At 53.0% G+C, this 13,143-nt stretch overlaps 1 protein-coding gene across 1 annotated transcript; it reads right to left on the reverse strand.

The window, feature by feature from the left end:
• Positions 1 to 3,820: 3,820 nt before the first annotated feature.
• grin2ba (glutamate receptor, ionotropic, N-methyl D-aspartate 2B, genome duplicate a) lies at positions 3,821 to 12,713 on the reverse strand. Its single transcript, XM_056575374.1, has 4 exons — positions 12,630 to 12,713; positions 11,402 to 11,589; positions 9,648 to 9,886; positions 3,821 to 6,019 (listed from the first exon to the last, which is right to left on the reverse strand). The coding sequence occupies exons 1-4, from the start codon at positions 12,695 to 12,697 to the stop codon at positions 3,821 to 3,823; spliced, it is 2,694 nt and encodes an 897-aa protein (XP_056431349.1). The 5' UTR covers positions 12,698 to 12,713.
• Between the last annotated feature and the right edge of the window lie 430 nt (positions 12,714 to 13,143).

Genomic DNA, 13,143 nt, shown 5'->3' on the forward strand with positions numbered 1-13,143 from the left:
ATATGAATAACTTGAATCATTAATTAAATAAGTGAACACACTGTAGCCGTATGCAAACAAAGAGCGTGCTGATTGGCCAGCAGGGTGATACGGGGTTGCCCAACCTCCAATAGAATCGTCCAAAAACACTAAACCAGGCCCAAACCGGTTTTATTCTGCTGTTTTGTGTTTTAGAGATGCAGCCGTCGGTACTGGTTAACAATAGAGATTCAGAGTAGCAGGACTACTACCACTTAACGTAGTACTAGTACTACTGACTCACCCAAACAGTTGGACAGGTTCTGATGATAAGTGCCACAAGCCTTGTTCTTAGACATTTGGCGGACACACAGTGGTGCACAGACCCTTGTTCGACGTCGGTGTGGAATATGGCTTCGGAGTATCGCTGTCCCACCATCTCTAATAGACGTGTGTGTGTGTGTGTGTGTGTGTGTGTGTGTGTGTGTGTGTGTGTGTGTGTGTGTGTGTGTGTGTGTGTGTGTGTGTGTGTGTGTCTGTGTGTTTGTGTGTGTGTGTGTGTGTGTGTGTGTGTGTGTGTGTGTGTGTGTGTGTGTGTGGTGTGCGTGTGCGTGTGTGTGCGCGTGCGTGTGTGTGCGTTCCTATTGCCACAGTGATGTGCTGTCCAAACAGAGACAGGTAACGGGATTGGCCGGCGGCCTCGATGGCTCTCAAGTTAGTGTGCGATCGCCAGTGGAGAGACCCACGTCTGAGAGACGTGGAGCTTGGGCCCGAGAGAGCCCGGCGGGGTCCCGGCTCCAATGGAGCCCGGGAGAGCCCCCGGGTCTGAGAGAGGGCGACGACAAATCAAATCGAAAACATCCGCTAGATAATTGAACCACAAGGACTGCAGCTTAAAAATAAAGGACCACAGAACACTGCCTCTATAAGCCATCTATGTGTCTCAAGAGTGTAACATGAAGCTCTCGGTTCCTTTATCCTGAAAAGCGCAAAGTATAGCTTACCTTAAAAAAGAGAATCTAACACAATTTAAGGAAAACTTAGAGCACTAAATCTAAGCTCTCCCCCTTAAGCACCAAACTACACCTACACTTAAACGGGCCTCCGCCCAACTCCTCCATGAAAAGAAGCAAAAGCAATAAGTCTTAACGTAATCAATATATTAATTGGTAAACTATTATGGTTAAGTAAACATGAGAAAAGCTTCAGAATATCACTTATGATTATTTGTGTCTCAACTATAGTTTGCATATTTTTCTTTATGGATTTTTCCTTGTTTTTTGACTTTTTTATTATTGATTTTTTGTTTGTTTATTTCTTAAAATTGCTGTAAAACATATTGAAAGTTACATCCTGTCTGTCTGTTTACTGTACAAAGTGATAGGACTTCAGTTTAATATTTACACGGAAAAGGTTGAAACGCACGAATGATGTCCGGTGACTTTCGTCCACTCCTTCCCATCGCTAGACCCCCTCCCCCCATGTGCATCCCCCTCTCCCCCTCCCCCCCTCATTATAGTACGGCAGGGTGACTTGGGGATAAGGGTCGGGGGTCTTGGGGCCGGCCGAGGTCAGAGGTCGTGGGGGTGATCAGTGTGATTAAGGCTAACTGATAGGGTCTCACCTGATTTCATCAGGAGACGCCAGGAGAGCCAGTAGCTGAATACATGAAGGGTTTAGTTCACGTCAGTCCCCCGCAGACACACACACACACACATTCATGGTCCACTTGTCTATCCCAAACGCATACACCCCCTTAAACACACTTATACACACACGCACATACTCATGCACTCACATATTCAGACACACACCTATCACGGCAGCCTATTACTGCGGGTCATTTCGATGATGAAGGTGAGTGATGACGAGTAAGCTAATCATCTCTCTAGCAGCTCTGGTCTCCAAACCCCTTGAACCCCACCCATCCTCCTTAACCTCCCCCCCCCCTCCACCTCAGCCCTCCCCCCACCCCCACCCCCACCCCACCTTGAACCGGGGCCTTTCCTTGGGCGCCGTCAGCTAATGGGAGAACACATCTTTAAATAACTGACAGATGCTTTCTACTGCGGTCGCCACGGCGATGAGTCACCGAGACGACGAGAGGCTGAAGTGCCGGGTCCGTAAATCATTCTCGTCCCGCTTAGAGGAACACAAGATGGCTCCCGCCCTCCCTGGCTGACTCAGCAAACGCCCCCCCCACCTCCCACAACCCCCCCGCTTTAGAACAACCCCACAGCCCCGGTCGGCTCTCAGCTCCTCCCATCTCTCTCCAGCATCGTCACTATCGGCAACCGCATGCCACGTTCTCCCTGCAGCCCAACCCCAACCGGAAGCAGTGTCTCCTGCTTGTACCCAGCGGGGGGGGGGGGGGGGGGGGGGGGGGGGGGGGGGGGGGGGGAGGGGGGTCATCCCTGCACAGTGTCCAGAGGAGGAGGGGGCGGGATGGGGGAGGGGCGTGGCATACAGGGGGAGGGAACACCCTCAAGAAGATAGAGAGAGAGAGAGAGAGATAGCGATGGGCGCCATGGTTACCTGAACAAATCAAGTGGTCTAAAGCTCGTTGGGCTGACGAGAGACACGCCAGCGACACGATGTGACGTGATGAGGGTACAAAAGGTGTGTCTTTAAAAGCCGGCCGCGGTACGAGCCGGGGACGGGCTTGGCTCATCAGGGTCCGCCCCACGACGCCCGACACCCGCCGGGGGGAGCCCGGGGAGGACGGCGACTGGTTAAGGCACGTCCCGAATCAGCGGGAGGTCCCCTCCAGTCGGACTGGGGTCGCGACCCCCCCAGACCCAGACAACTGTGTGTGGGCCGGCGGACAGGTGTGCGTTTGTGTGTGTGCCGTGGGGGTGCTCGTTTCGGTGTGTCGGTGACTCTCAGTCTCTCAGTGCAAACCAGGTCAGTGGGAGATCTCTGGAGATCGGTGGCGGCGTGTTCGCCGTGAAGGGTGAGTAAAGGTGCGACAAAAGGAGTGGTGTTTCTTATTCTGCTTAAAAAAAATTAAAGAATTACAGCAACAACAGAAAAAAGAGTCAGCGAAGCGCTTTGTTCAGTCTTTCTGGCGTGTTGCTGAACAGAACAGACCCTAGGTCGGCCACTAGGGGCAGGCAAGCGCACAGGACTAGGATTTCTAAAAACAGCAGTGGAATCTCCTACCGACCAAACAAGAAGTAATAAGAAAAAACATTGTGATATCGTAACCAGAGTTATCATTATTATGAATACTAATATCTTTGCTATACACAATATTATTGTTCATATTGATGCTCAAGTACCCTGTAATTTCTGTGAGAATATCGTAGTATCATTCATGATTGTGTTTCTCACGGCAAACAAGAATAAGTAATTTGGCATCTGGAGGAATGCGGGAGGTAAGGGGAGGAGGGAGGAGATAATGTAAAGAGGGCTGGGGGAGGGGGAGACAGAGGGAGAGAGATACAGTTCAGGCAGGGTTTCTGGAACCATCGTGGCGTAGCACGATGCCTCGTCCTCCTCTTCCTCAGTCTATGCACACAGTCCACCGTCCATCAACCAATCAGAGGCCTCGTTAGCCTCGTTAGGTGCTCAGGTGTCTACCTCACAGGTAACGTCTAGTGGACCGCTTTAAAAAGCTTTGACCCGATCTGAGATGGGTTTTAAAATGTGACCACCACCCTCGTTTCTAGATCTTTGGATCATTTCAACTGCTGCCCCCACTAAAAAAAAATATCAAGCAAAGCTATAAAAGCGAGCAACTGTTTCAAACTTTAGATTTGCACGTCTGCCTCGCTCCTCGGTGTTCATTGGCCCCCTGATCCGTCACACTATCAGGTCCACCCCCTCGACCGCCTCCGCCTCCTCCTCTTCCAGCGCCGCCTCACACGTCTGACTCGATGCTGGACAGTTTCTCGTACACGTGACCGTTGCTTCCGTTGAAGGGCCGGGGGGGCCCGACCCCCAGCATGGAGCCGTGGTGGTTCATGCCCCCGAGGCCCAGGTCCTTGGGGAACCGCGGGGCCACGTTGGACATGACCCCCGCGGTGGCCGAGGCCGGCAGGTAGGACGTGACGCCCATGGGGGCCCTGAGGTCACCCCGGCTGCCGTGCTGCTGCTGCTGCTGCTGCTTCTTCATGTAGTACTGCTTGGCCCCGTGCATCAGACACTGGTCGTCGTCGAAGGTGGGGATGAAGGGGTTGTGGTTGACCCGGTCGGGGTACAGAGACTTGGACAGGGAGAAGCCCGAGCCCCCTCCCTCCATCAGAGAGCGCTCCCTCATGTCCCGCTCCCCCACCGAGCGGCGGTGGACGCCGTCGCCCCGGACGATGCCGAACGGAGACCCGCCCCCCGCGTGGCTCTCGCCGCCGTAGAACAGCGGGTCGCGGTCCCGCTCCGACCCGCCGTGGCGCTGGAAGATGTGCGCGAAGGGGCTGGTGCCCTCCAGGTAGCGCTCCTTCTCCTTCAGGCTGACGCTGCGGGGCGGCGGCAGCATCACGCCTCCGCCGGGGCCTCCTCCCGGCCCGCCCAGCATGTTGCCCATCCCGGCCAGCTCCTCCTTCTGGAGGTCCACGAAGGCGTCGTAGGAGTGCTGCCTCCTCAGCGGCTTCCCGAAGCCGCCGCTCCTCCTCCTCTGCTGGAGCTGAGGCCCGCCGCCCCCCCCGCCCCCCCCCAGCTGTTCCAACAGGTGGTTGTTGTCCTCGCTGATGTCGTACAGGTTCCCCGTCTTCTTGCAGCCCTCGCACCGCATGCAGGTGGCCGAGCTCGGCCGGCTGCCGCCACCGCCCCCCGAAGACCCGCAGCTCACCCCGCCGCCATACCCCACCCCGTGGACCGACATCGGCTTCCCGCTGCAGCTCGCCCGGCAGGTCCGGCACTCCCAGTCGCCCTTGGAGTCGGGCTTCTTGGGTTTGCTCTTCAGGAAGTCGTCCACGGGGACCAGCTGGGTGCAGGGCCCCGGCCCGCCCACCACCCCGTCCCGGGGCCCGTCCGTCAGGTCCACGTGCTCCCACTGGGGCACGCCCTCTTTGGGACGGAACTGGTCCAGGTAGAAGTCCCGCACGCTCTCCTTGTCTCTGAACATGTAGGCGCTGCCCCCGTTGCTCCCCATTCCTCCGCCCCCGACTCCGCCGCCCCTCTTGCGCTCGGCGGGTAGGGGCGGAGGCGGCGAGGCCGAGCGGTGGTTGTGGTAGTGGTGGTGGCTGATGTGGTACGGCTTCCGCCGGTAGCCCAGCTCAATCTCGTCCAGCTCGCGGCGCGACTTGGCCGAGGCCGGCCTCTTCTTGAGGCTGTCGCGGTACTGCTTGCGCTTCTTGGCGTTGCCCTCCAGGTTGCCGTAGGTCACGGTGTGCGTGGAGATGTCCGACACGTCCGAGCGAGCGTTGCCGTCGTCGTCCCCGGGCCGCCCGCCGCAGTAGCCGTGGCCGGGGACGTAGTTGGAGCTGGAGGCCCCCGCCTTGAAGGAGAACTTGCCGTACAGGTCGGGCAGGCCGCCCTGGAAGCCTGGCCCCGGGGGGGGCGCCTGTCCCGACAGCAGGTCGAACTTACTCATGTTGCGGTGGGTCAGCGCCGAGCGGGGCTGCGTGGTGAAGATGGGCGCCACCCCTCCGCCCAGGCTGTCGCAGTCGAACATGCCCCCCTCCAGGGAGCTGCCGCTGCCCAGGCTGAGGGGCCGGTTGGCGGGTGGCCCGTTGAGGCCCAGCGCAGAGCCGGTGTGGTGGTGCAGGTAGTGGTCCTGGTACAGGTTGCTGTCCTTCAGGTGCAGGTTGCCGAACGTCCGCTCCACCTCGCTGATGTAGTCGCTGAACATGTTGTCGTCGGGCGGGTACTGGGGCTTGCAGTCCGAGTGGCCCGCCAGGCTGCGGCGGTGCTCCGAGATGTCGTAGACGGACGACTCGCGGCGGATGAAGTCCAGCGCGCTGTGCGGCGAGCCGTTGACGCCCGAGAGGGACGCCATGTTCTTGGCGGTGCGCAGGAGCCGCAGGATGTTGGAGTGGGTGTTGTTGATGGTGCCCGACGGGGAGTTGAGGCCTGAGCTGCTCTTCTCCTCGATCTGCACGCCGTGGATGCAGCTGTAGATGCCCTGCAAGCCCAAAGAGAATACAACCGTTAGAGAGTCGGAGAAGACACAGAGCAGTAGCTCAGTCACTCGTTTAGTCGTCTAGCAGACGCCTTTATACAATGGGGCTTTAGGTGGATAAAAAGATCATTAATGAGCAGTTAGGGGTTGGACAGTAGGGACACAAGTTATTAATGAGCAGGTAGGGGTTGGATTGCGGTGAGACAGTTCATTCAGGAGCAGGTAGGATTAGACAGTAGACAGGTCATGAGGGCGCAGGTAGGGGTTAGACAGTTCAGAGACATGTCGTAAAAGCATAGGTAGGGGCTAGACAGTACAGATACCGGTCATTAAGGCAGGGCTGGGTTAGGGGCATCCTGCTCTAGGAGGTAGACTGAGGACATTAGGGTTTGAACACACATGATTGAACAACATTAGAGAGTATAAGTACACAGACAGGGGTGAAAATCCCCACTCTGTCTCTCTAGCCCACAATAAGCGTTGGGTTGAAATGACAGATATAAACCTTGTTGCAAACCCAGCACCAGTGATGAGAGGGTTGTTGTGCTAGTGGCTTCAGAGACAAGGATTCCCTGTAGGACCCTGGGGAGGCGGCCTGGCTGTGTCATGACAGCAAGACGAATAGAGTCATTTGTATTCAGTGATGTACGAGACGATACTTAGAGGAAAACTGCTGCGAGGGGGAGAGGGGGAGAGGGGGAGAGGGGGAGAGGGGGAGAAGGGGGAGAGGAGTGAGGAGGAACCAGATCGATGGTAAACTAAAAGTATTCCTGGTTCTATGGAGGCCTGGAGAGGACATAATGTCCACCATCTAGGAAATATTATCTTTGCCCCACTTTGATATGCATGCCTTCAGACACACACACACACACACACACACACACACACACACACACACACACACACACACACACACACACACACACACACACACACACACACACACACACACACACACACACACATTCATAAAACCATTCACACATTCACAAATTCATACACACACACACACACAAACAAAACATACAAACACACACATTCACCCATTCATACACACACACACACGCACCTACACACACACACACACACACACACACACACACACACACACACACACACACACACACACACACACACACACACACACACACACACACACACACACACACACACACACAAACACACACACTCTCTCTCTTTCCTTTGTTTGATTCTAATCTGGTGGTTTGGAGGACTTTCAGGAACATGAATTTGTATATTTAAATTAGAAATGTTCTAAGTACTCCACTCCTTGTACTCCGGCGGTAATTGGAAGGGACCCTTCCCCTTGTCTATCTCTGCCGCTCGCCCCATAACAGACCTGTTCTCTCTGGTGGAACAAGGCCCATTAAGTCGCTAATACGTTTACTGTTCTCAGTCACCAGAGACCCCCCTCAGCCTCTGTCATTAGTCTCAGTGTTGCAGGTGGGCCCGGAGGGGGCAGCCAGCCAGGGGACTGCGGCTCACACCGGCTACGCACTACTGAGATGCAAACCAAATGGGCCGCTCACCAAAACCTGATTCTAAGCCGATAGGATGCAAACAAAATTGTATGCGAACTTAACGCAGAGATGACTAAACACGAGGCTAAACACGAGGCTAACAAGGTGTGATGCTAACCAGGTGTGATGCTAACCAAATAGGATCTTGACCCAGCTCGGCACCCACCAAACCTGATGCTAACCAAACTTGATGAGAACCAAATGGGGAGCTTACCAAATGGCCGCCATGTGACAGATTTCTAATTTGTACACGGTAGGGCTTAAATGTTAATTGCCAGAATCATAATAAAGTCTATTGGATTAAGCTGTGGAGAAACAGAATCAATCTGTGTGGCAGAGCGAGAGGGCGGAGGGGGGTGGGGGGAGTGGGCGGGGGGGGGGGGGGGCAGGGGGCAAAGAGGGGGAGGAGAAGGGGGAGAGTAAGCTGCAGCAGGGATAGAGGAGAGATAATCAGCGGTAATTTCAGCTATTGTTGTTCCATTATGTGTGAAAGTGTGTCCTGAATACCAATGAGCCCAGTGGATGTGGTCGTGTAAACGTTGTTTCTGTGAAGAAACACAGGCTGTAACTGTGAATCTCAGATGATTCATCTCTTGAAAGGTCACGTCTGTACAGGACGGTAGACGCTACGCCCCCGCGGGCGCAGATTCGCGCGACAAGCTAATGTGTTAGAGGGGTGACAAACACACAGTACATGTACTGGACTACAATCGCTCACAGCTAAAGGACTATCGCCACTTAAAGCAAATAGACTACCACCGCTAGCAGCTAGTGGACTACGACGGCTGGCAGATATTAGATGACAGTCACCATTAGCTACCAGACTACAATGCCTAGCTACTAGACTACAGCGGGTAGGAACGAATGGACTACAACCAATAGTAACTATGAGACTACAACCGCTAGCTACAAGGCTTCAGCCCTCTAGCTCCTAGACCACAGCTGGTAGAAACGAATGGACGACAACTACATTAGGTAAAAGACCACAACCGCTGGCAGCGTATAGACAACAACTGCAAGGAACTAAAAGACGAGAATGGGTAGCTGCTAAAGTACTACAGCTGCTTGCAAGCGGACTACAGCCGCTGGCAGTCTCACAAATCTGACCCTGACGCACTCCAAACCCCTCGCTAAATGAACGACATACTAAATAATCAAAGTTGGGCACTGAAGCGTGATATTAGGAGCAGAACAGAACAGAAAGAAACGGTGGTGTGATGGAACGGGGAGAGAGAGTGAGAGTGAGAGAGAGAGAGAGTCAGAGACAGAGAGAGAGAGAGAGAGAGAGAGAGAGAGAGAGAGAGAGAGAGAGAGAGAGAGAAAATAAAAAGAGAGTATTTTAAATTAGCCACGTAGCGTGTAGCCTGCAGCGGTGTGGTGAATTACACGACGGCCATGTCGGAGCGACCTGAGCAACCAATCAAACGCCCCGAGGTGACTTTGCTCTCCAGGGATACGCTACTAATCCACAGCTGGGGTGGTTGAGTGAAATATTGATTTCAGCTCAACACGTAAGCACCGACACCACCCAAACCCCATGCCCCCACTACAAGCACCACTGTACCTCTACACCTGGACCTACACAACATAACTACACCTCTAAATCTGATCACTACACCTGTATATAGGTCTCATTACTACACCTGTCCCCAAGTCTCAGAACTTCACCTGTGTGTACGTCTTAGTACTATACCTGTACTGTATATAGGTCTCATAAATACACCTGGATAGACGTCTTATAACTACACCTGTGCCTACATCGCATAACTAGACCTTTGTATGCCTCCCTCCCTTCTCTCCCCCCTCCCTTCCTCACCCCACCCTCATCCCCCCCACTCTCCTCTTCACCCCCACACCTCCCTCTCTCCCACCCCTCTCTCACCATCCAACCCCTCTCTCCTCGCTCCCCTCGCTCCCCCCCCCCCCCCCCCCTCTCCCCGGCTCTCCCCCCCCTCCCCCCCCTCCCCCCCTCCCCCCCCCTCTCCCCGGCTCTCCCCCCCTCCCCCCCTCCCCCCGGCTCTCTCCTCGTCCCTCCCCGTCCCTCCCGTCCCTCCCCTCCCTCCTCTCCCCCCTCTCCCCCGCTCTCTCACCCTGCTAATGGAGAAGACGAAGCCGGGCTGTCCGGAGCAGTATCCCATGAAGCAGAAGCGCAGCTGCCAGTAGAACCAGTGCTCGCAGATGAAGGTGATGAGGGACAGCGCCATGGCGGCGCCCAGCATGTAGAAGACGCCCGCCATGTTGTCCACGTCCAGCTGGCTGCTCATCACCTCGTTCTTCTCGTGATGGCAGATCCCTGTCAGCCACATAGCCTCCAGCTCCTCCATCTCACCTGGGTGGGGGGGGGGGGGGGGGGGCGAGAAGAAGGAGACAAAGGGGGAGGAGGAGGGAGGGAGGGAAAAAGGAGGTGAAATGTAAAAGGTGGAGGGGAGAAGGATAAGGCCTTTTAGTTATCGTTATTTGCAGCTGTATTCGAAATAAAGAGTTATTAAAGTGTTAAAACACTATTCAACTATTACCGTAACAAGATGGACGATGGATCTCTTTATGTAAATCCCTCTCTCTCTGTCTGACACACACACTGATAAACAAATGACCCTCTTTACACAGAAGCCGCCGAAATACAAAGACCTGACCCATATTACCACACACACGCACACACAGAGACTCAGAAGTAGACCAGGGTCCTGGCAGCTTTAACTGGAACAGACTTCATAGGGCCCTTGAGGGCCCCTGGTTCAGGAAGCAGAAACTAGCTTCAAACACACACACACACACACACACACACACACACAGACACACACATACACAGACATACACACACACACATAAACACACACACACACACACAAACACACACAGAGAGACACATATAAACATATACACACACACACATACACACACACACACACACACACTCACACATACCCAAAGACCCAACCACACACACAAACACACACGCGAGCATGCACTCACAGAAACAAACACACAAATACACACACACACTCACAAACACAAACAATGCACACACACAGTGCACACCTGTAGTAAGTGAGTTGCAGTATGTAGAGCGTGGTTGTACGTCAGGTTGGGGTTGATAGCTGATACTTTGTTACGTGTATAGTCATTGAACAATGAAGCATGAAGTATAACATAACAACATTAAAGTAAACAAGTCTGTCTGCTAGCTTAAATATTTGACAACTTAAAGAGGCACTATACGTTTGGCTACTTTGGCGCCTCCGAGAGGCTGCTCATCGCAACAACATCAGCGGTGGTTCAAAGCAAGAATTTCCTGGGTTCTAACCCAGCTGGGGCCAAAACATATTCATGCTATGTTCATTCTTCTGGGGGTGCTCTCGGCCAAGGCACCAGCAGTAGACTTAGTCCCAGGGCCACTACTCCTAGTGCTGCTACTGATGGCTATATCACTAGTTTAAATCACTAGAGGTTTCCGACTTGGAATCTCCTGATAATCATATGATGTCCCAGGAGATTGCTAGCGTCTTTAGAGACTTGATGGTCCTTTTTTAGCTAACCTTTTTTTTTTTAAGGTCTGATAGACGTCCTGTATATGCTGACTGATTCATAGCCACGAGCAAACTACAATCGACGCCTACTGTGTTTAAGAGCGATCAATTAGGTTCACCAGGACATTGATATTACCGGCGGACTGATTGAGTAAAAAACTTTTTCTCTCTAAGCAAGATGCACAAAAGTTTAACTTTGGGGTCACAAACATTTTCAAAGCAAGCAATGATGTCACAGGCCAAAAAAAGTTTGTGAACGGCTGGATTAAAAAGCATGGATCACAGATCCGCTGTACTTAATGACAAGAGGTCCTCACCATCGCCAAACAGCTGCAGGATGGCCAGGTCCACGTGTCTCTTCCACATGGACTCCTTCTGGATGGCGATGCCGTATCCCGTGGTGGCGAAGATGTACCCGCTGCCGATGGTCACCAGCTTGCAGCCCTCGTCGCGTCCTGCCATGTAGTTCAGCACCGCCGCGTCGTAGATGAAGGCGTCCAGCTTCCTAACACGTCGAATAAGGCACGAACACACCCCACGCACAAAAACACACACCACATACACACACACCCACATCACGCACACCAAACAACAGTGAGGGTCAGGGAGGGAGAGAGCAATGGTTTGTTGTCATCCGTTCCTTGCTGCGTAATTGTCAAATTGTTAATAATGTTTTGTTGAAGTTTACCAAAATAGACTCAAGCTAGAGAGAGTGAGATGAGTCAGAAAGAGAGAGGTAAGGAGATATAGAGAGAGAGGGAGAAAGAGCGAGAGTAAGCTTACATTTAATTAAGGCTGCAATGCCAGAAAGCACAGCCAAGACATCCCAATTAACCTGTTAAGTAGCGCTAAGCTGCAGATAAGTTTAATTGTCCTCTTGCTTTGCCAAATGCTCATAGCACCAAACAGCTAGCTCTGCTACATAATGAAGCACCACCACATAGCCCAGCACCACTTAGCTAGCTCTGCTACATAGTGTAGCACCACCACATAGCCCAGCACTAAATAGCTAGCTCTGCTTTGTAGCATAGCACCACAACATAGCCCATCACTATACAGATAGGTCTGCTATTTAGCGTAGCACCACAACATAGCCCAGCACCATACAGCTAGCTCTGATAAGTAGCCTAGCAGCGCCCTATAGCCCAGAATAACACAGCTAGGACTGCTACATAGCATAGCACCACTCCATAGCCTTAGCCCAAAACCACACAGCTCTGACCCATAGAACACTTGGTAGAACACTGCAAAAGGGTCGTAATAGAACTTTGTGGTGTTGAATTTAACTAGTATTAGGACGATTCCATTAATCTCAAGTCGTCTTCAAGACTCAACATGGCAATTCTAAGCATAAAACCCACTGTCTATCTCTGCCAATCAGCGTCCAGTACTGCATGACAGCTGCCAAAACTTGGTAAACGCACGCGCTACAGGAACGCTAAATGGAACCCGATGTGTCATGTTCCTATCGAAACAGTTATTGAACTTCTGTCTGGTCTGGTCTGGCTGGTCTGAAGCAGCCTCTACGGGGCCGTGGTTCCTCACCCAGTCTTAAGGCTCTGCAGGGCATCGTTGACGTTGCGCTGGTGGAACTTCACCATGTAGCCGTGCATTTCCGGGTAGTTGTTCCTGATGTTCCGCTCTGTGCTTCCGTTCGGGACCGTCCCGAAGCGGAACGGCGGGGAGAAGTCGTTGGGCCTCTGGAACTGAGGTGAGGAAGAGGAGGAGGAGCGGGAGGAAGAGGAGGAGATGCAGTGGGGGGGGCGGACGAAAGAAGAGGAGGAAGAAGATGGGGAGATGATGAGAGGAAGAAGGAGAAGAGGAGGAGGAGGAGGAGCAGGAAGAGGAGAGAAAGGAGTGAACCGTTAACTGACGCGTATTAACTTTATCATCCCTCGCTTATCCATAATTCAACACATCATTGATCTTCCTCGCCCTCGATCTATCAATTCATCTATCAAACCACCCATTGTTCTGTCGCTCAATAATTTGATCCTTGATTTGATCAATCCATCTCTGTATCCATTCGGATATCCATTCCAATCATTGATCTAGCATC

Source organism: Gadus chalcogrammus, chromosome 2, assembly GCF_026213295.1.
Source record: "Gadus chalcogrammus isolate NIFS_2021 chromosome 2, NIFS_Gcha_1.0, whole genome shotgun sequence".
Lineage (NCBI taxonomy): Eukaryota > Metazoa > Chordata > Actinopteri > Gadiformes > Gadidae > Gadus > Gadus chalcogrammus.